The following is a 22,591-nucleotide window of genomic DNA, read 5'->3' on the forward strand; positions in this document are numbered from 1 at the left end:
TCCAGGAAGTTTTTGGAAAGCGTAGGGGACAATTTCCTGGCGCAAGTGCTAGAGGAGCCAACTAGGGGGGGCGCTTTTCTTGACCTGCTGCTCACAAACCGGGTAGAATTAGTGGGGGAAGCAAAAGTGGATGGGAATCTGGGAGGCAGTGACCATGAGTTGGTTGAGTTCAGGATCCTGATGCAGGGAAGAAAGGTAAGCAGCAGGATACGGACCCTGGACTTCAGGAAAGCAGACTTCGACTCCCTCAGGGAACAGATGGCCAGGATCCCCTGGGGGACTAACTTGAAGGGGAAAGGAGTCCAGGAGAGCTGGCTGTATTTCAAGGAATCCCTGTTGAGGTTACAGGGACAAACCATCCCGATGAGTCGAAAGAATAGTAAATATGGCAGGCGACCAGCTTGGCTTAATGGTGAAATCCTAGCGGATCTTAAACATAAAAAAGAAGCTTACAAGAAGTGGAAGGTTGGACATATGACCAGGGAAGAGTATAAAAATATTGCTCGGGCATGTAGGAATGTTATCAGGAGGGCCAAATCGCACCTGGAGCTGCAGCTAGCCAGAGATGTCAAGAGTAACAAGAAGGGTTTCTTCAGGTATGTTGGCAACAAGAAGAAAGCCAAGGAATGTGTGGGCCCCTTACTGAATGAGGGAGGCAACCTAGTGACAGAGGATGTGGAAAAAGCTAATGTACTCAATGCTTTTTTTGCCTCTGTTTTCACTAACAAGGTCAGCTCCCAGACTGCTGCGCTGGGCATCACCTAGGAAGAGATGGCCAGCCCTCTGTGGAGATAGAGGTGGTTAGGGACTATTTAGAAAAGCTGGACATGCACAAGTCCATGGGGCCGGACGAGTTGCATCCGAGAGTGCTGAAGGAATTGGTGGCTGTGATTGCAGAGCCACTGGCCATTATCTTTGAAAACTCGTGGCGAACCGGGGAAGTCCCGGATGACTGGAAAAAGGCTAATGTAGTGCCAATCTTTAAAAAAGGGAAGAAGGAAGATCCTGGGAACTACAGGCCAGTCAGCCTCACCTCAGTCCCTGGAAAAATCATGGAGCAGGTCCTCAAAGAATCAATCCTGAAGCACTTGCATGAGAGGAAAGTGATCAGGAATAGCCAGCATGGATTCACCAAGGGAAGGTCATGCCTGACTAATCTAATCACCTTTTATGATGAGATTACTGGTTCTGTGGATGAAGGGAAAGCAGTGGATGTATTGTTTCTTGACTTTAGCAAAGCTTTTGACACGGTCTCCCATAGTATTCTTGTCAGCAAGTTAAGGAAGTATGGGCTGGATGAATGCACTATAAGGTGGGTAGAAAGCTGGCTAGATTGTCGGGCTCAACGGGTAGTGATCAATGGCTCCATGTCTAGTTGGCAGCCGGTATCAAGTGGAGTGCCCCAAGGGTCGGTCCTGGGGCCGGTTTTATTCAATATCTTCATAAATGATCTGGAGGATGGTGTGGATTGCACTCTCAGCAAATTTGCGGATGATACTAAACTGGGAGGAGTGGTAGATACGCTGGAGGGGAGGGATAGGATACAGAAGGACCTAGACCAATTGGAAGATTGGGCCAAAAGGAATCTGATGAGGTTCAATAAGGATAAGTGCAGGGTCCTGCACTTAGGACGGAAGAACCCAATGCACAGCTACAGACTAGGGACCGAATGGCTAGGCAGCAGTTCTGCGGAAAAGGACCTAGGGGTGACAGTGGACGAGAAGCTGGATATGAGTCAGCAGTGTGCCCTTGTTGCCAAGAAGGCCAATGGCATTTTGGGATGTATAAGTAGGGGCATAGCGAGCAGATCGAGGGACGTGATCGTTCCCCTCTATTCGACATTGGTGAGGCCTCATCTGGAGTACTGTGTCCAGTTTTGGGCCCCACACTTCAAGAAGGATGTGGATAAATTGGAGAGAGTCCAGCGAAGGGCAACAAAAATGATTAGGGGACTGGAACACATGAGTTATGAGGAGAGGCTGAGGGAGCTGGGATTGTTTAGCCTGCAGAAGAGAAGAATGAGGGGGGATTTGATAGCTGCTTTCAACTACCTGAAAGGGGGTTCCAAAGAGGATGGCTCTAGACTGTTCTCAATGGTAGCAGATGACAGAACGAGGAGTAATGGTCTCAAGTTGCAGTGGGGGAGGTTTAGATTGGATATTAGGAAAAACTTTTTCACTAAGAGGGTGGTGAAACACTGGAATGCGTTACCTAGGGAGGTGGTAGAATCTCCTTCCTTAGAGGTTTTTAAGGTCAGGCTTGACAAAGCCCTGGCTGGGATGATTTAACTGGGAATTGGTCCTGCTTTGAGCAGGGGGTTGGACTAGATGACCTTCTGGGGTCCCTTCCAACCCTGATATTCTATGATTCTATGATTCTATTGACCATCAGAATTCTGGGCTGGATGTGTATGGAACATACAAAAAAACCCCTCTCTTTAATTAGCTGCTAAACTTTATTAGCCTTTTTGACATTATTTGAATTGATGAAGGTGAAGATCAGATTGCTTTTACAGGGTGAGACAGTCCAGCTAAAAGATTAAGTGTAATACCACATCTAAAAGATGCTCCTGGGATGTCAAATATTGGGTGGAAAGTCTCCTCAATAGAGATACAGGAAATCCAGAGAGTCTTTGTCATTTTATCTGTAAACTCATGGGAAAAGAATTGCATCCTCTGAAGGGGATGAGCAGTTGTAATCCCCGCACTCTCATCTGGGGATGTCTGGTCCTCTGAGTCAGGATTCATTTCATGAGATTGTTCAGCCATCAGTGGTTCCTCTTCCTCTAAAACAGTGCCTGGTACAACTGTGGGGAACTGAACCCTACCCTTGTGTTGCATAGACAGATCCTGAATATTTGCACCTGAAGGTTGCAATGTCTTTCAGATCTCTGGTGGTGAAGGATTTTTGGATAGAAGTGTTGTTGTGGCTGTCAGTATTATCCCAGAGAGGAAGGGCCAGTATGGCCATCTCACCCATGGAAGAACTTGCCATTCTGGGCAAATATCCATCCTGGGATCCAGGTAATAGAATTTAGAATTATCTGGATCTTTCTGTTTCAAATGGCAGTGGATGAAAGTGCCACTACAGAACTTTTAGTGCATGTTAGCAGGCTCCACACAGTCATATTGCGTGTGATAGGCTAGAGCACTTAGATTTACACCTTGGCCTCCCATGCACTAAGTCTCCGTAACATTCCTTGGGTCTCAGGGCCAGGAGGACCCTTCAGCAATGGTGGGGAATCGGTGCTCGTGCCAGGTGGGTTGATGCATCCTGGTTCACAGCTGAGCCATTGGATAAGTGATAGCTCAGACCTCCTGGCTGAGGGCTAAACAGAGAGATAGTCAAGGGATCAGGCCTGTGGGGTAAGGGCTGAGCAGGCAAACAGTCCATGGCGCAGACCTCCTGGCCTAGGGGTCAGTGCTCATTCAGCCCCGAGTGCAGGGCCTGGGGGTACAGGACCTGGGCCTGCCCTGCTCCACCAGGTCACAACCAATGCCCTAGAGGCAACAGGTGGTCCTGCCACTGGGTCAGTGGGGAAGTGTGTGGTCGCTGCCTTGTCCTCCAGCAATACAGACGAGTCAATGTCTCGCTTTCCTGGGCTACTTCCTACCGGCATCTGGTGGAGCTGCTCCGTGATTGCTGGAGCCTGGTTCCTTGTCCCCACATCAAGTGGCTCACTATCCGTTTCCCCTCTGGGTCTCTGTCTCCCAGGGCAGCGGATGGCCTTCTCTCCAGGCCGGTTCAGGGGAGTTGTCATCCGCCACAGCTGGTTGAGGGCTCTGCTGGCAGTTTAAGTGATTAAATCACTTAAGTGATTTTTAAGTGCAATATGTGTTCATGCTATAGAGTCAAGGGATACATCTTACATTGCAAAAATAAACCACACAGCAACAAGTCTCAGAACCTGGGTCCACTGACTCAGGCTCACAGGACATGGGCAACAGGGATAAAAACAGCAGTTTTGGCGGAGGCAACACATAGGGGGGCACGCAGCGTCATGTGCCCTCTCCCCACCCCACCCCCAATTTCTGCCAGGATTTATATTTTTATTTCTTTTTTTGTGGGGAGTGGGTTCAAAATACTGCCAGAACCTTTACATTGGGACCCCCTCACCCCACTATCAACAGTTACATGTCGCCTCTGAGTGTTGGTATTCCCACTCGGGCTGGAGCCCAGGCTCTGAAACCTGGCAAGGGGGATAGGTCTCAGAGCCTGGGATCCAGCTCAAGTAGGAACATCTACACTTCTATTTTTAGCTCTAATGTGAGCCCCACAAGCCCAAGTCAATTGACCTGAACTCTGAGACTTGTGGCCAGAGGGGGGTTTTTTTGCACCCAACATTGCTAAATAGTTTTTGTTTTCTTGTAACTTTCTAAAACTATTCACACCTTTTTTGGCTGAAGCTTTCCATATTTTGTCTCTGCCCCAAAATAGATTATTGTGCACTCCTTGTCATCTAGCTTTGGGATGAGTGAACCCTTTTCCTCATGGAAAAAATAATTCTAACTACATTTTTTTCAGCCAGACTACAGGCAAAACTGACTGAAACTTGTCAGAGACAAAGCTCTCAGTCGGGATTGTGTGCTTTTGTCAGCTTGGAAAAAAAAAAAAGGTTTTGATTTAACAAAGTAAGGAGCGTACAAAAATGATCTACTGAACAAGTCCAGCAGACAATTGTGTTAAGTTTTAAGGTGAGCCACTCAACAGAGTTGCACTGTGTATGTATGCACAAACTTGGGAATTTCACACTGCCTGATTGTGTCTTGTGAATATTAAACTTCTAATCTCCCGGTCAGCTTTCTACTCTGCCTTTTCTTCCCTAAAGTTTTGATTTTAAATGTGTGATCACATGCCATTCAGATTTGCCAGGCTCTCAAGTTTTGCACTGGGACCTCCAAAGTCCAAGAGTTCTGAAGTCTGTGATCGGAGAGCTGGTCCTCAAAACTGCTCCATGCCTCCCCTGTTTGGATGGTGAGGTTCTTAGGCACTTCCCTTTCTGGGTATTGAAACCAATCTCTGTCCCACTTGTCTTTATGGGAAGAATTTCCCAAGTCTCCTCCCAGATGACTTCATGCCTCACCTGTTCCTATAGTAAGTGCACACTCCTTGAAGTACACATATATTAATGCTGAAGTTAAACAAATTCAAAACTTCAGAGAAAAAAGAAAAGGAGGACTTGTGGCACCTTAGAGACTAGCAAATTTATTTGAGCATAAGCTTTCGTGAGCTACAGCCCACTTCAGCGGCTGCATCCCTTCACTTCAGAGAGGCAGCAATACAATACTTATGAGACACCTGTCTGCACCTGGAGGAAATGCACATTTGTGCAATTTAATTCAGGGTTTTCTTTCTTCCAATTCTTGATTTTAAAAATAATCCAAACTAGGAAATTAAACAACTATATTAATACAATATTAAACTCACACATATTAAAAAATGAGTATGTGTGTGTATATATATATATAACCCAGGGATCAGCAACCTTTGGCACGTGGCTCATCAGGGAAATCCGCTGGTGGGCCAGGATGGTTTGTTTACCTGCAGTGTCCACAGGTTCAGCTGATCGCAGCTCCCACTGGCCCTGGTTCACCGTTCCAGGCCAACGGGGACTGCAGGAAGCGGCGCAGGCCAAGCGATGTGCTAGCCGCCGCTTCCCGCAGCCCCCGGCCAGGTCGGCCTGGAACTAGACAAATTTGGCTATTGCAGCAAATAAGGATTCCAGACCAGTAAACATCTGTGTAGTCTGAAACCAACTGAAACGTATTAAATTATTGTACAACTGGTTACCACTGAAATTCTCTCAGTGAAATTTTGGCCCAGAACAGTCTCAGAGCCAATTTTTAATAAAAATACTGGGTTTGCAATATTTATACAGTACCTCTCCCAAGCTCTGCTATAATTAGGATTCAGTTTAATAACAGTATGTCTTAAGACTATATCTTGGAATGCCTCCAGAGTAACCATACTTTGGTAGCTATAACTTTTGGCCAATTTAAACATATTTGACCACTAGCACCATCACAGGACTATTTTCCAAGATTATATTGTCCAAAAAATAAAAATTTCCCTACCTCCCAGCCTCTAGATTTAGGACAATTTATCCCTGATTTTCTTTTGTTTCTGTTTTTCAAGAGTAATATCCTGAAGAAATTTAAGTACTCTCTAATTCAGTCTTTTCCCCACCCACTCAGTTACCTGCTTCAGCTAGCCCAGTTGCTAGAAGGAACATATAGTGAGTTAATTGCCTGATGGTAGAGTGATATAATCTTTATTTAATCTATTTAGTGTTTAGAACTGTAAACTTTGGGGGTATCTCAGTTAATTGAGCACTAATATATTATAGGTCTTGTGCTAGAAGTTGACACAATGCAGTAATTGAACGCTCACTGGAGACTTAAGAAAGCCTTTGAAAGTGTCAGAGAATTGCCAACTGACGCTTCTTAAAGGGTAGTTAGCATCTGCAATTACCAAAGTATTACAACCACACCTCAACTATTTGAGATTTTTACTTTGTAAAATCCCTACAGCAATGGTACCACTAAATATATTTTTCATCGTGCTGTAGAAGGAATTGTACCTCCTTTCCCAGTTTTTTTTCCAAAAAACATTGCAAAAATGTGTAAATAGCATTAGCTCCCCTTCAGAATCGTTTATGAAAAATTATGTTCAGACTCTATAGCCAATATTTTAAAAAAAAGAGCCTAACATTTTTCATCTGAAAATATTTCTAAAAGAAGTTACCAGAGATGCAGCTGTCACAAAGATTGTGATGAATTCTTTTAAACTACTGTCATTCTACCTAATACCTAAAGTTAGGCTCCTAAAGCTATGGCTTATTAGTCAAAAGTGCTGAGCAGTCAGCAGTGTCCACTGAGGTCAGTTCCATGCGGCCGGGGCATTCTCCCTGGCTCCTGTGAAGGGGGGATCCTTAGAAGGCCAGTTAAGCTGCAGGTGTAACAGTGCTCACAATCTGCCCTCCTGCTCCAACTTCACTAGATCTTAGTAAGGACTGTAGAATTAGGGTCCGTTACGCAATTGTAACAGGGGGCGGGGGAATGGTCAGGCAATATTCTGTATAACTGTACACTCCCATTCTTCCTGCTTACCTGAAACATAGGGCAAAGCTGTGTCTTTTGGGGACTTTTCAGAATGCATTACACAGAGTTAAATCCCAGGGCTATTGTATGTAAAACCTTCATAAACAGATGTTAACAATTCCCAGTCAATTTGAAAGACAGAGCAGGATACAGAGTAGCAGCCATGTTAGTCTGTATTCACAAAAAGAAAAGGAGTACTTAGAGACTAACAAATTCAGTTGAGCATAAGCTTTCGTGAGCTACAGCTCACTTCATCGGATGCATTCAGTGGAAAATACAGTGGGGAGTTTTATATACATAGAGAACATGAATGAGTTTTTTCATGAAGTTGATAGATTTCCACTCCATATGGCTAAATTCAGTACCTTGCATAATGCAGGATACGTTTTCTTAGTAAAACAAATGTTTACCGCACACAAAACACATTGTATATAGTATGAAATATTGTAATAGTATTTGGAATACTACAAATAACTTTTAAACACAAGCTATTAGACAGTCAATCTACAGCTGTTCCTTATACAGACTTTCAACCCTTCCGTTTCTGCTACTCACATTCCAGTATAAGGCTTCAGCATAACATTTTCTATGCTTTAGCACACACATCGTAACACATTCCCCTCTGATAGTCTTTCAGAGATGACTTCTCAGGATTTAGAGTGTGCCCATAGTGTGTGTGGGTCACCCAGACCCATCAGAGCTTGCGAAATGGCAGCAGCTCAGCCCTTTCATTTCAGAACCCTGTCAGAAAACAAGCCATCTGCGGGGGGCTCCACAGCTTGCAGCATCCCAGCCCTGGGCCTAATAGCTGACTGGTTTTCTCAGTTGGCAGTGAAGCAGAAGTCGATAGCCTGTATCCAAAGTGCTGTAGGGGTTGCGACCCAGCCCTCACAACAAAGACAATTCTTCGTCCTGCATTGATCTGAGTCCACAGGGCTGCTTGTAAATATTCTTTAGCAAAGCTTTTGACACGGTCTCCCACAGTATTCTTGTCAGCAAGTTAAGGAAGTATGGGCTGGATGAATGCACTATAAGGTGGGTAGAAAGCTGGCTAGATTGTCGGGCTCAACGGGTAGTGATCAATGGCTCCATGTCTAGTTGGCAGCCGGTATCAAGTGGAGTGCCCCAAGGGTCGGTCCTGGGGCCGGTTTTGTTCAATATCTTCATAAATGATCTGGAGGATGGTGTCGATTGCACTCTCAGCAAATTTGCGGATGATACTAAACTGGGAGGAGTGGTAGATATGCTGGAGGGGAGGGATAGGATTCAGAAGGACCTAGACATATTGGAGGATTGGGCCAAAAGAAATCTGATGAGGTTCAATAAGGATAAGTGCAGGGTCCTGCACTTAGGACGAAAGAACCCAATGCACAGCTACAGACTAGGGACCGAATGGCTAGGCAGCAGTTCTGCGGAAAAGGACCTAGGGGTGACAATGGACGAGAAGCTGGATATGAGTCAGCAGTGTGCCCTTGTTGCCAAGAAGGCCAATGGCATTTTGGGATGTATAAGTAGGGGCATAGCGAGCAGATCGAGGGACGTGATCGTTCCCCTCTATTCGACATTGGTGAGGCCTCATCTGGAGTACTGTGTCCAGTTTTGGGCCCCACACTTCAAGAAGGATGTGGATAAATTGGAGAGAGTCCAGCGAAGGGCAACAAAAATGATTAGGGGACTGGAACACATGAGTTATGAGGAGAGGCTGAGGGAGCTGGGCTTGTTTAGCCTGCAGAAGAGAAGAATGAGGGGGGATTTGATAGCTGCTTTCAACTACCTGAAAGGGGGTTCCAAAGAGGATGGCTCTAGACTGTTCTCAATGGTAGCAGATGACAGAACGAGGAGTAATGGTCTCAAGTTGCAGTGGGGGAGGTTTAGATTGGATATTAGGAAAAACTTTTTCACTAAGAGGGTGGTGAAACACTGGAATGCGTTACCTAGGGAGGTGGTAGAATCTCCTTCCTTAGAGGTTTTTAAGGTTAGGCTTGACAAAGCCCTGGCTGGGATGATTTAACTGGGAATTGGTCCTGCTTCGAGCAGGGGGTTGGACTAGATGACCTTCTGGGGTCCCTTCCAACCCTGATATTCTATGATTCTATGATTCTGTTTATAACATTCTGGCCCCCCTCCCACGCACACACAGTTTTGCTCTTTGGTTGGCTCAACTCTCAGAGGATAACTAAGACATGAACTCTCAAGGTGGGTTGCCCACAATGAAAACTTCCGATATAGCCTCAGAATGTCTGGCATGTCTGGTCACTTCTACACTCTGTTCTGGAAGTTTTGGGGTCTTTTCTAACTGAGTGACCCTGCCCTGCTCTCTGCATATGTTCAAAGTCACAGAGTATCCCACTAAGATCCAAGTCCCCTACCCACGGCTTCCTTCCCCTCCCCAGGAGAAACAAAATCTAACGCTGCGGTACAAAGCATATAGGTTACATAATGACAGTCCGCTCTCAAGAAGAGTAAAGGGCTTTACTTTTAAAGTAATATTTAGATTGCTTGGTTTTAATTATAAAATGTTCATACTTTGACAGCAGACTAGAACTGATCATCTTCACAACCGCTCTCAAAACCAACTCCCAGCTTGTGAATGAAGCAGCTTTAACTTTGAAGAGTAAAAAGGGGGAGCAGTAGGGAAGAGGACAAAATACAAACCCAAAGAGAAAAACATTAAGAATATTTATGAATGTATATGTTATAATGACTGATCATATCTTTATCTTTTCAGATAAAGTATTAAGAAAATATGGCTCCTCTGGGTGAACATAAATGGACTCATGTGTTCCCTTTTCTGGTGGTAGGTATTTAATTGCCTAAGGTATAACCACCTTGCAAAGATAGCTGTCATTTATGTTTGTGTGATGTGTGTGGGGGGGGTGTTTGTTTTTAACTTCAGTAAATTAACATAGCACTTCTACAAACAATTGAAATGGCAGGTTCCTGCCTCAATTTAGCAGCTCATTCCTGTTCATCAAAGCAAAAAGCATGTGCTTAACTTTAGTCCCCTGCTTTAGTCCCATTGACTTCAACAGGACGTAAGCATGTGCTTAAATGCTTCACTGAGTTGGGGTCTCAGTGCTCACATCCTAGTCAACTGAATTCAACCCTGGAGTTTTAGGGCACCACCCATTTTGCTGAAATGTGTGTTTTAAAACACCCATAATTCATTCTATCTTCAATTCCAGGCAGTAGCATTAGGATGTTTAGCACTAAAAGTCAATCCATCCACCTTCCAAACCCTAGCTGTTTGGCAAGGATAACATATCTGTAATGGGAAAACTGGTTGATTAAATTAAATATTTTAAATGTTTAACCTTTTGTGACAGGTGTCGCTGGTTTACTCTGCTAATGCTGAGTATTCTAACTGCGGTGAAAATGAATACTATAACCAGACCACTGGAATGTGCCATGATTGTCCCCAGTGCAAGCCAGGAGAAGAGCCTTATATGGTAAGTTCAGTCTCACTCTTACTGTGAAATGTCACACCCGAGGCTGAAATAGGAAAAAATGGCCTACAAAAACTAAATATGTTGTTCATAATGGATTGTTTTTACATTGGGTATAAGTTATGAAAATGCAGTTTAGTGTCTCTGTGCACTGCTAAACAGAAGTGGTTATGGATCTCAGATATCTACTACTGATCATACCAAATATATGATGCTCAGCAGACTGCTGAAAGTGCCACCTGAAATCCTTGGATAAAAGATGCTGTACAAGTGCAAAGGATTCTTGGTTCTTTAAAAAGTATTATTCATTTTTTAAAGATAGACATGATTTCTAACATGATTTTATTATATTTGTATTGGAGAGAGAAAGGAAAGAAACTCAGACCCAATCCAGGAAGCATTTGAGCACATGCTTAACTTTAAGCCTGTATGACTAATGTGCTTAAATGCTTTGTTGGATTGAGGTCTTACTCTTTTATGTTCTGTAAACTACAGCCCAGAAATAGTTTCTTAAAAGTAATACTTTAAAACAGTTCTTATGTAAAAAAATTATACACACACACACACAATTTTGCCAGTAGGCTCATCTTGGTTCCAGTATTTCAGCTAATCAGCAATTTAAAAACCTGACATTAACACTGGAGATTTTATGTGATGAATAGCGTGGAGTGCTTGCTGACCTCCTCCGCCCACAGAGAATTTAATTTTGCTTTCCTGCTAAAATACTTTGGCATTAAAGGAACTTGGAAAACTCTGCAACATTTTAAATTACAGTTCCCAAATAGCCATTTAATTTATAGCAGATAATTTGCACATTAAAAATAAATTACTGAAACCTTTTTAATAGGCTAAATTTCCAATTGTAAATTTTGCACAGTTGCTAATCCTGAATAAATATGTTTGTAATAACCAGTTGGTTTTAGTTCAGAACACCAGTGATGTTTTATTTAATCTAAACTGAATGCTCATCTGGGAAATCAGAGTTAGGGAGTTACTGAGTATCATGCAAACATTGCCATAAGAGAAGCACTCTGAGCCTCTTCCCTCCCCACCAATGAAAAGATCTCTAATATTCCTGCTGGGACAATAATGCTTCACACACATTTTTCTGCTTTAATCCCTAATCCTCAATGCCCTACTGTAGTTAATTGTTTTTGGCAAGGTTCAAATTTCTTGGTCAAGGTATAGTCGTGATCTAGTCTCCAGATAAAATAATAAAGAAAACCCAATCATAATAAGTAAATAAAAAGATTTTGGGGTCTGTTCAAAAGTGTTTGGCGGTCCGGATTTTGCCCCCTGCCCTAATGTATCGTCATCATTTTTCCAGTTGAGGAGTGAATGAAACTCACTTCTGAGTCTGTCAGGAATATAATATAAATAGCTAAAGGGGGTCGCTTTTGAGAAAAACAAAACAGTCTCTCCCCTTTCCCTTCCTAAAAAATCACATCATGCTATCTCCTCATCATTCTTCAGCCTTATCAGTACAGATACCAAGAGACTGCATCACAAACTTGGCTCTCCTATTTGGTATTCCATAGCACTACAAAGCCATGGGGCCAGACTAGAGCAGTCTCTTTTCCTACATGGTAGCACCAAGTGCAGTTCTATCATACAGTGTCTGTCTGTTGTTATAGACTTGTGGCTATGGCACCAAAGATGAAGACTATGGCTGCGTTCCTTGCCCGTCTGAAAAGTTTTCTAAAGGAGGTTACCAGATATGCAGGCGTCACAAAGATTGTGAGGGATTTTTTCGAGCCACTGTCATGACACCTGGTGATACAGAGAATGATGCAGAATGTGGGCCTTGTCTTCCTGGGTAAGGATATAACCATGAATCTTTACAGACGTGTCCTTCAAAGTGCCCCGAATGTCTTTTCCACATTGATACCTCTGACCTCCTCCTAGTTCCTCCCCACCTGGTTATAAGTACTATGTCAATTAGTCATAATTTATGGTATTGGTAAACATAATAGATGTCAGTGTTTGAAAGCTTTTGAGTAGTTGTAGTAGTAGATTAAAGGAGTATGCCTTTAATCCCATTGAAATGCAATAGATTGAAGGATGTTTCCCCCTTAAAAACAGAGAATGAGACTCCTCTGAAAAAGACCAGCTGTCAAGAGTGGCAATATACAGTATTTAGTAGTTCTGTAGTACAGCTGTCTAAGGTATGTCCACCCTGCCAAAAAAAAAAAAAAAAAAATCAAAGGCAGCAAGTCTTAGAGCCTGGGTTAACTGACTTGGGCTTGCACTATAGGGCTAAAAAATACCAGTGTAGACATTCCCACTCAGGCTGGAGCCCAGGCTCTGAAGCCACCTTCATGCAAGGTTTCAAACCCAGGGATCCAGCCCAAGTGTTAATGTCTACACTGCTATTTTTATCCCCATAGCATGAGCCTCAGGCTCTGAGACTCACTACTTCTGGGTTTTGGTTTTCTTTTTTGCATTGTAGATGTATCCTCAAGGGCTACTAAAGCCATATTACCTATTATTAACACCCTCTCAAGATTAAAAATAATAATATTCTGTGGCTGATACCAGTCACTTATTATGGGAATGCAGTACTAGAAGGGATAAAAAACAAGGAATTCATAGAGAATGTCATATTGGTTTGAAATGAAGATAGAACAGATGCCATGTATTAGGGATACCTTTTTATTACCATTTTGAGCTCTACTGAGAACAGATAGCATAATTCTGAAGGGAAGAGGGAAATAAAAGTGATAGAACAATCACCAAATCAAATATATTAGAGATGTACTCTTAGATATACAGTAGAACCTAGAGTTATGAACACCTCACGGAAGGAGGTTGCTCGTAACTCTGAAATGTTCATAACTCTGAACAGAACATTATGGTGGTTCTTTCAAAAGTTAACAACTGCACATTGGCTTAATACAGCTTTGAAACTTTATGATGCAGAAGAAAAATGCTGCTTTCCCTTTATTTTTATAGTAGCTTACATTTAACACAGTACTATACTATGTTTAATTTCTTTTTTTTTTTTAATCTCTGCTGCTGCCTGATTGTGTACTTCTGGTTACAAATGAGGTGTGTGGTTGACTGGTCAGTTTGTAACTCTGGTGTTCATAACTCTGAGACTCTACTCTATTATCTTTTAATGTCTGCATACATATGCATGCAATCTTTTAGAACTTTATTTTAGTTGGCTTTATTTAAGTAAATATTGTACAAGAAAAATTCACTATTTGGTCACCTTTGGTCTATATGTGTGACTCCCACTGACATCAATGGGAGTTGTGTGCAGGGATTGAAGGTACAAGATAGACTCCATGACTCTATGAAACCTCAGTGACCCATTTACTGATTCAACCGTTTTAAGTAATGTGAGCTAAGGCCAGCAGGAACCACCAAAGCATCTAATCTGACTGACCTCCTGTATATCACAGGCCACCACCCAGTACTCACACATTAAACCCAACAATCAAAATTACACCAAAGTTTTAAAGCCTACAGGAGACTAAGCTATTATGTGCCCCTGGCAGAGAATAGGAGGGATTGAGGTGCACCAATGCTCAGGGCCCCTGCAATGGCAGTAAATTGAGTAAGTGAGATAATGCCAGCAAACCATAATGCCAGTTAATACCAGCAAGCAACCTGCACCCCATGTGACAGAGAAATGTGGAAAAAAACCAAGGTCTCCCCCCAATCTGACGTGGGGGGAAATTCTTTCTCAACCCCATGTGACAATCAGTTAGATCCTGAGTTTATTGCATCCATGATTCTATATGAAATTTTCCTCAGTTTACAGGTAAAAAGAAGGGTTTATCTAGCTGCCAGCCTAGCAAACTCACCTGGTGATTTGAAAGAAATCTCGCTTCGCTGTCTCCTCATACATCACCAACTGTAAGGAAAAGTATGAAGGTTAAATAATGGCCTCAGTCACACCTGCGCAACCTCACGGAAGACTAATGGAGTTGCACAGGTATAACTGGGGGGTCAATCTGTAAACAATGAGGCTGCACAGCTGTCACTCGGGGCATGATTGGAAGATACTGTGTTTGCACAGGTGGGAGTGAAAACAGAATTTGGATAAGAGGATTCTATTGCTAAATGGCTGATGCATGAGAAAGAAGGGACTCATTTGACTTTCACATCCCTCAGTGATTTTGGAGGGCTGGCAGTTAGAAAAATATCTTCTTACTTGTAAACTGAGGTGATTGGATATGAAATTACTGAGAGAAAATAAACACGGAACCCCCACTGTGCTATTTTTACAGGCTTGGGCCCCATTTCTTAGAGAAGCCCCACAGGCTGCTCCTAAGTAGCTGTGGAAAGCTGTTATAACTCAGGGCTGCTCTGCCAGACCAGATTATTTGGAGCATCTTGCCATGCCTCCTCACACCTATCTTCTGAATGGGGACAGTGAGGTGGGATGGCGTGTGGGTAGCTCCCTGCCAGGCAAAGGCTCTTTTACACAGGGAGTAATTCTCAAGGGGCAGAGCCTCAATTTGCAGAGTAGAATGGCAGTTAAGAAATGTAATACATATAGCTACCAAGATGATGGGCCATATTCTGTGATCTTGACCTAGGGATATATCTTGCCATCAGTGCTTTAGCAGAAATACCTCATGGAATCAGTGGCCCTCAGTCCATAATTAGACAAAACTCTATTCTATATAGCAGAGCTCTGCCTGCCACTACAGTGAGCCCGCACACCACTTGCCTCAAATAAGACAAGAGAGAATTATATAGCTTTATCTCTGTATTTGCAGTACAGTAACTCCTCACTTAACATTGTAGTTATGTTCCTGAAAAATGCTACTTTAAGCGAAACGACGTTAAGCGAATCCAATTTCTCTATCAGAATTAATGTAAATGGGGGGGGGGGTTAGGTTCCAGGGAAATTTTTTTCACCAGACAAAAGACTGTATTTATATATATATATATATTGTGACAGGGTCGGGCCAGATGGCTATAGGAGAGTAATTTTTTTTTGAAGCAAAAGATGTTTTTATTGCATAACGCACTTACAAAGTAAAAACAGCAGCATATGCAATGTGTAACACAGCAACCAATCACAATTGCTTTCTCATTAGCTTCAGGGGAGGGATGTGTTCAAGCTTGCCTGGGCCCAGAGCGGGGGGCTTCCTTGACTCTTGTGGTCTTCCACCCTTCAAAGTTACCTGGTGGCCCAGAGCGAGGGGGCTTCATCAACTCTCGTGGTCTTCCACCCCTTCGAGTTACCTGGCGCCACACCCGAGTGTCACCAACAATTCCCTCCTCTGAAAGCACCCAACAAGAGGGGCAGGCTGTGGGGTGGACAATCCGGGGGGGGGCACATGCACCCATGTATGAAAGGAGGTGGTGGTGGTGGTGTCCGCAGCAGCAGTGGCTGGGGCTGGGGTCCCTTACTCTCTCCCCCGAATCAAAGGTCAGACAAAGGGACCCAGATGGGGACACCGAGCAGAGAACCGAGCAGAGCGCCCACCGCTCCTCAAAAGCATCAAGGGAGTCAGTGGACGCTGCCCGGAGGAACTCCGCCCGGATACGTGAACGGACCGAGGATCGGAAAACGGCCCCACAGTCACAGGAAACTCCATCAGCCAACCTCCTCTCTCTGGTTTTATAGATGGTCATTTTAGCAGGGCCAGGAGGAGGTTAACTAGGAGATCCCGTGACTTTGTGAGGCCACGGATGGGGAGTGCATAAATAAAAAGGTGAGGGGAAAAATGCAACCAAAAACATAATAGGAGATTTGTGAGGAGCTGGAACAGGGGCTGCAGCCTGGCACACTCCAAATATACGTGCGCCAGGGTTTCCCTCACACCACAAAAGGGAGAAGTATCTGGGACGGGGGTGAACTGCGCCAAGTACGTGCCCGTGCTCACAGCTCCATGAAGGAGCCGCCAACTAATGTCCCCGATGGGACTTGGAACCAAGGTGGAATATAGGCTGGCCCACCGGAGCTGCTCACCCTCCAAAGGTGGCAGAAGGTCTTGCCATTTTGTGTCGGGGTGGGACAATGAGGGCATGAAGGGTGTGGAGCACAAGCGTGTATAGATGTTTCCTTGGAGCGGTTTCGAAGCATACCTGCTGCAGTTCATGAGGGGGTGAGGGGGTCGATTAGGTCTGAGGGGCAGGGGTCCAATTAAAAGGTCCGGCAGGCCTGGGGTAGAGGGTGGGCGGGGCGTGCCCTCGAGCAGGACCCGGTCGAGGTAAGCTCGAGCAGCGGACGGCAAAGTGGCCTTCACCTCCTGAAGTACGCACCGGGGGTGCGAGGTCTGGAGAGCCCCATGCGCCAGGCAAGCATCAGGGGATCCAGCCAGTCTCCCCGGTCATAGTCCAGGAGGTCTCCTACTCTCGTGACTTCTGGCAGGATCAAGCTCTGGCGCACCGAGCAGGACTCCGCCGCTTGCACATGGAGCTGGGGGTTGTGTAGCAGGAGCTCCACGAGGAGATCTACCCCCTCGGTGGCCGCCATGGATCTGGTCATTAAAAACAGTTTCCAAGTCTGGAAGAGGTCCTTGTAGAAGACCGGCAGCCCCAAGAGGTCTCACGGAAGACCTCCCAGATGAAGATAAAAGAGCTGCCGGTCATATCGGAGCCCTCGGATGTGGCGCAGGATGGCGTTCGCCAGTGTGCTCCATGCTGAACTGCCTGCACCATAGAGGAGCCTCTGTAGGGCCTGGAGACGGAAGACATGGACCTGAGTGTGTAGACACTTCAGGCCCTGTCCTCCTTCCTTCAGGGGTAGATGAAGAACCCCTACAGGGGCCCAGTGCTTCCTAACCAAAAGAACCCCAGAATCGATGTCCGGAGGTTGGTCAGGAAACCCGGGGCCGGGACCCGGGTGTTGTGCCGGTACCAGAGCGTGGACAGGACTAGTTGATTAAGCACCAGCGCTCTCCCTCGGAGGGAGAGACATCGGAGTAGTTCCGTCCATTTCCAGAGCCGCTCTATCACCCCACCCTCTAAATTTGCCCAGTTTTCCGGCAGAGAGGGATGCATGGCAGAAAGGTAAATGCCAAGGTAGAGCAGCGGACCCATGCTCCAACGGATAGTCTGAAGCACGGGTGGGAGGGAGCTCGCCTGCTGCCAGTCTCCTACCACCAAGCCAGAGCTCTTGACCCAGTTGACCCGGGCGGAGGAGGCTGCCGAATAAATGGCCTGGCAAGCCTCCACCTGTGCCAAGTCGCCGGGGTCCTGGATCACGAGGAGCACGTCATCAGCGTACGCTGACAGGACCAGCCGCAGCTCCGGCTCCTGCAGCACCAACCCTGTCAACCTCCTGCGGAGGAGACAGAGGAAGGGTTCGATCACCAGAGCGTACAGTTGGCCTGAGAGGGGGCACCCCTGCTGTACTCCTCACCCGAAGCTGACCGGTTCGGTCAGGGTCCAGTTAAGCTTAACCAGACACTCTGCGGAAGTGTACAGCACCCGGAGAAAACCCACAAACTGGGGTCCGAAGCCAAATGCCTGCAGAGTGCTCAGGAGGTACCCGTGGTCCACCCTATCGAATGCCTTCTCCTGATCTAGGGACAGGAGGGCGAATGACAGACCGTCTCTACGCCCGAGTTCCAAAAGGTCCCAAACCATAAATAGGTTATCAAAGATACTGCGGTCCAGGACAGTGTAGGTCTGGTCTGGGTGGATAAGGTCTGCCAGCACAGACCCTAGCCACAGCGAGATTGCTTTTGCTACGATTTTGTAGTCTGTGCTGAGGAGCGAGACGGGATGCCAATTTCGTAAATCGCGGAGGTCCCCCTTCTTCAGCAATAAGGCGAGCACAGCTCGCCTGCACAAAAGAGGGAGGACCCCGCTCTGCAGAGACTCTGCCAGACAGTGACTTGGTCTGGGTCGAGGATATCCCAAAACACGCGGTAGAACTCCACGGTCAGCCCGTCCGTGCCTGGAGACTTATTAGTGGGCATACGACGGAGGGCTTAGCGAACTCGGCCAGGGTGAGAGGCAATTCTAGCCGGTCTTGGTCGCTCACGCTGACTGTAAGGAGCTCCTCCCAAAGCACTCTGCAAGCACTAGGGTTGGTCGGATCTGGGGAGAAAAGTTTTGCGTAGAAGGCTCGGGCCCTCCCACACATCTCCGCCGGTTCCGTGAGGGGGGTGCCATCTTCTGCCAGGAGGCAGGTGACGTGTTTCTTAGCCCCCCTCATTTTCTCCAGGGCATAGAAGAAGCAGGAGCCCTTGGTGCAGCCCCATGGTCCACTAAAACAGACAAGCAGGGTGCGGACCCCCGACGGGGTGCCTGATGGGCTGGAGCTTCTAAACCCGCCTCAAGCTCTGAGGCGATAGGGGGTGGTGGAGGGAAGATAGCAGCTCCTAATGGGTCGGGGCAGGAGAACACAACGGCAGCTCCCTGGGGGTTATCAGTTGGGAAAGGGAAGGAGACAGCCCCGGTGGCGGCAATAACATTGCAGGAGGTAAATTGGATAGGGGTAGGGGCAGGGGCAGAGGTGAGGTTCTGGGTTTCGGGAGGCAAGCAGCTGGATGGTGGTGCCTCCCAATCAGACTCGAGGATTAAGAGGGTGGGGAGGGAGCTCTCAGTGATACCGGGCGCGGGCTCTTTGGTGGATTTAGCAGCCACAGCATCAGGAGGTGGATTATCTTCTGTTGGGCCCCTGCCCGGGAAGGAAATCGATTACTCCGCACCAATGGGGGGTGCCCTGGCGACTCGTGTCCCGGCTGCATGCTGCCGGCTGTCACCTGAGCAGGCTCGGTGGTTGTCAGGGGGGTGCCATCAGCAGCCGGGTCGATGGAGGAGTCCAGGGGCTCCTCGGAGGTGGGAGCAGAAGCAGCAGTTAGGGGGAGGGAGCATGGGGAAAAAAGGGGTGGAGTGAGGTCGCCCAAATCGAGGTTTGCTGGCAAAAGGTCATCCTCCCCCTGGGTGACCGGGGTCAGATCTAGGGCCTCGATCTCCTCGAACATGGAGGAGAGGACACTTTCCGTTGCCCGGGGGTTCTCCCCGCTGGCACCCGCCACGACAGTTGCCTCAGGGTTCACGGGGGCTTCGGGTAGTGTCAGGACAGAAGGGGCTTCCTCGAGGGTCTCGGAGGGGAGGGTCTCCCGTGGAGGGGAGACACTACCTTCCGGTGCTACCACGTCTTTCCCGCCTGACACCGGTGGATGGGACGCACTTGTGGGCAAAGCGGAAGGTTCGGCATCGGTGCCCCCCTTCCTGGTCTTCCGGGGGGCCTCCGCCTCAGGTAGATGAGGTGGAGCTCAAGCCTTCCGCTTGCCTCGCTTCCCCTGGACTAGGGCCCAGCCCTCCATGGCATCATCTGGGGGCTGGTTAGCAGGGGTCATGTCAGGGGGTAAAGGCGATGGCTCAGGGACTTGGGTGGGGGGGACGGTGGGGCGGCATAAGGGAGGGAGGATTCTCCCTGGGCTAGGCTCTTTCCCATGCCTGGTGGTATCTCTGCCACACCCTCCTCCATAGGCCCCGCCAGATTGTCAGCAGCGAGGGCGGGGTTCTCCCGCTCATCTGAGCGTTGTAGGGGAGGTGCCCCATGGGCAGGTTTGGGTATCGGGCGGCCAGGGGCGTCGGCAATGATGGGGCCAATGTCATGCCGGGTCTCAGGGATCCCAGATGCCCCTCCTTGCCGGGCTAAGGGGCAGTCCCTCCGGACATGCCCTAACGCCCAGCAGAGATAGCACCAGGTTTCCCCCGTGGAGAAATACACCCGGTAATGGGCCCCCTGGTGGGGAACTAGGAAGGACCCCTCGAGTGCCTCTCCATCACGTGTCGCCGATGGCAGTAGAAGCTGCACTTGCCGGCGGAAGGAAAAGATGTGATGGAGGGTGGGGTCCTTGCAGCCCAACGGGAGAGGGCTGATGACAGAAACAGGTTTCCCCAGGGTGGAAAGGGCGGGTAACAGGGCAGCATTGGGGAGAAAAGGAGGGACAGAGGTCAGGACCAGGCGGACGCCCAGGTCCTCTAGCGGCTCTAGGGGAACAAACACCCCCCCCCACTGCCAGGCCCCTCTCCACCGCCTCCTGGGCGGCAGCCTCCGCTGCTAAGAAGAAGACAACCTTCCCATACATTTTGAAGGCCACCACAATGGCCGAGGGCCCCACCACTCTCACCAATGCCCACACGTAGGTCTCCACGTGGGGCGAGGAGGGCACCAGGAGGCATCGGACACCGTGCTTCCTTGTCATGGTGGGGAAGGGGCCCTGGCCGCTGTTGATGGTGGCGGAGGCGGTGGGCGGGAGAGATGATGAGGTGGCGGGGGGGGCTGCCGCCACCCAGGCATAAGTCCTGGGGGGTGAGGGAGGGACACCCGCAGAGCTGGTGAAGGGGGCAGCGGGGAGGGACACTGTGGTCGGTGGCGGGGCCGCAGCGGTGGGTGTGGCTCCTGCCACAGAGGGCCTGGTGGTTTTAGTGGGGCCCTTCCCCTTCTTCTTGCCCTGGCCTTTTCCACCAGCTGGGGGGGCTCCCCTAGAGTCTGGGGAGGCGGTGGGCATGGCAGCGGCGGAGGTCACCCTGGTGGCCTCCATTGCCGATGCCCCAGTGGGGGCGGTGGCAGGTGGTTAACAGGAGTTGGGGTCAGGTAAAAAGGGACAGGCTGTGGGATGGGCAGTTTGGCGGGGGGGGGGCACATGAACCACCGTACGCTTGTCCAGAGAGTCCTGTTTGGTTGGCTGGTGCTTCTGGCCCACACAGTGGAATCAGGGCGAGCAGCTAAGTCCAGAGGCAGATGTTAAACAGCCAGCAATGACGGTGGAGGAGGCAGTTGTGAAGATGGTAGTGTGGGGGTTGGGAGGACACAGATGGATCGGGGGGCAGCTCCATGTGTGTCCCTACAAACAGAGTCACGACACAGTCAAGGCCTCCCCCACACAAGAGCACAGTTCGAAAGTTACTCAGTCTTGGGCCCCCTCCACGGCGATTTGTAAGTTCCCCGGGCAGTGTTCCTCTGGTAGACAGCTGTTTCTCTGTCTGTTCTGGGTTTTCTTTTTTGCATTCCAGAAATGCCGGAGCAAGTGATAAGATTCCTCTCAACCGGAGACGGGTCCACAGACAAACAGCAAGCGGCTGGGTCTGGGGGCTGGGTCCTTCCACTCCCCCCACAGGGAAGCGGGCCGGTAGGCTCCCCCCTCTCTCGGGGGTGGTTTCAGCTGGAGCAGCAGCAGCGTCCGAGGGCGGGCGGGGAGGAGGGGCTAATAGCCGGCCGGCAGCTGGCCAGCACTCTAGCAACAGCGGAAAAAGAAAAAAACAACAAAAGGAAAAGAAAGGGGGGAGAGCATCTGGTCCGGTCGGGGGGGGGGGAAGCTGAAAGCAGGGGCAAAAAGCAAGGAAAGCCCAGGCCAGAGGGCAGCAGCAGGAGAGCAGGCTGAGTAGGTCCCTTTTCCCAGAGTAAGGTAACAGGGAAGGTTTTTTTTTTTTTTTAAAACAGTAAGAAAGTTTATTGGTAACGCTTACAGAAGTACCAAAGGAAACAAAACAACTATGCAACAAAACAACGCAATCAGAAGGTATAACACAGCAGCTTTCAGGAGGGAGAAGTGTTCAGGCTAGCCTGGGCCCAGAGCGGGGGGGCTTCCTCGACACTCGTGGTCTTCCACCCTCCTGAGTTACCTGGTGGCCTAGAGCGGGGGGGCTTCCTCGACACTCGTGGTCTTCCACCCCCTCGAGTTACCCAGTGCCGCGCCCAGTGTCACCGATCCTCCCTCTCCTGAGAGTGCCCGGTAAGATGGGCACAGCTGCGGGGTGGGCAGTTTAGGGAGGGGGGGGTAGACACCCATGTATTATAGGACCCCTCCTAGATGACAGGAATGATGGTATCCACAGCGGCAACGGCTGGGGCTGGCGTCTCTCGCTCTTCCCCTCAATCAAAGGGTCAGACGGAGGGAACCGGGCGGGGTCACCGAGCAGAGAACCCCAGACAGCGCCCACCGCTCCTCGAAGGCTTCAAGGGAGTCGGTGGACGCCGCCCAGAGGAACTCCGCCCGGATACGTGAGTGTACTGAGGATCGGAAAACGGCCCCACAATCGCAGGACGTTTCATGGGCCAACCTCCTCTCTCTGGTTTTATAAATGGCTGTTTTAGCCAAAGCTAAGAGGAGG

At 48.2% G+C, this 22,591-nt stretch overlaps 1 protein-coding gene across 4 annotated transcripts in view; it reads left to right on the forward strand.

The window, feature by feature from the left end:
* The window catches only part of EDAR (ectodysplasin A receptor), a 139,290-nt gene that overhangs the window by 56,510 nt on the left and 60,189 nt on the right, over nt 1-22,591 (forward strand). For all 4 annotated transcript variants that reach the window (XM_084617101.1, XM_084617104.1, XM_084617103.1 and 1 more), the window contains 3 exons: nt 9,829-9,897; nt 10,427-10,549; nt 12,181-12,362. In XM_084617101.1, coding sequence (XP_084473227.1) covers nt 9,847-9,897; nt 10,427-10,549; nt 12,181-12,362 — 356 coding nt within the window. In that variant the 5' untranslated portion in view covers nt 9,829-9,846. The remainder of the gene's footprint in view (nt 1-9,828; nt 9,898-10,426; nt 10,550-12,180; nt 12,363-22,591) is intronic.

The sequence above is a fragment of the Lepidochelys olivacea genome, assembly GCF_965140295.1.
Source record: "Lepidochelys olivacea isolate rLepOli2 genome assembly, chromosome: 1".
Taxonomy (NCBI): Eukaryota; Metazoa; Chordata; order Testudines; family Cheloniidae; genus Lepidochelys; species Lepidochelys olivacea.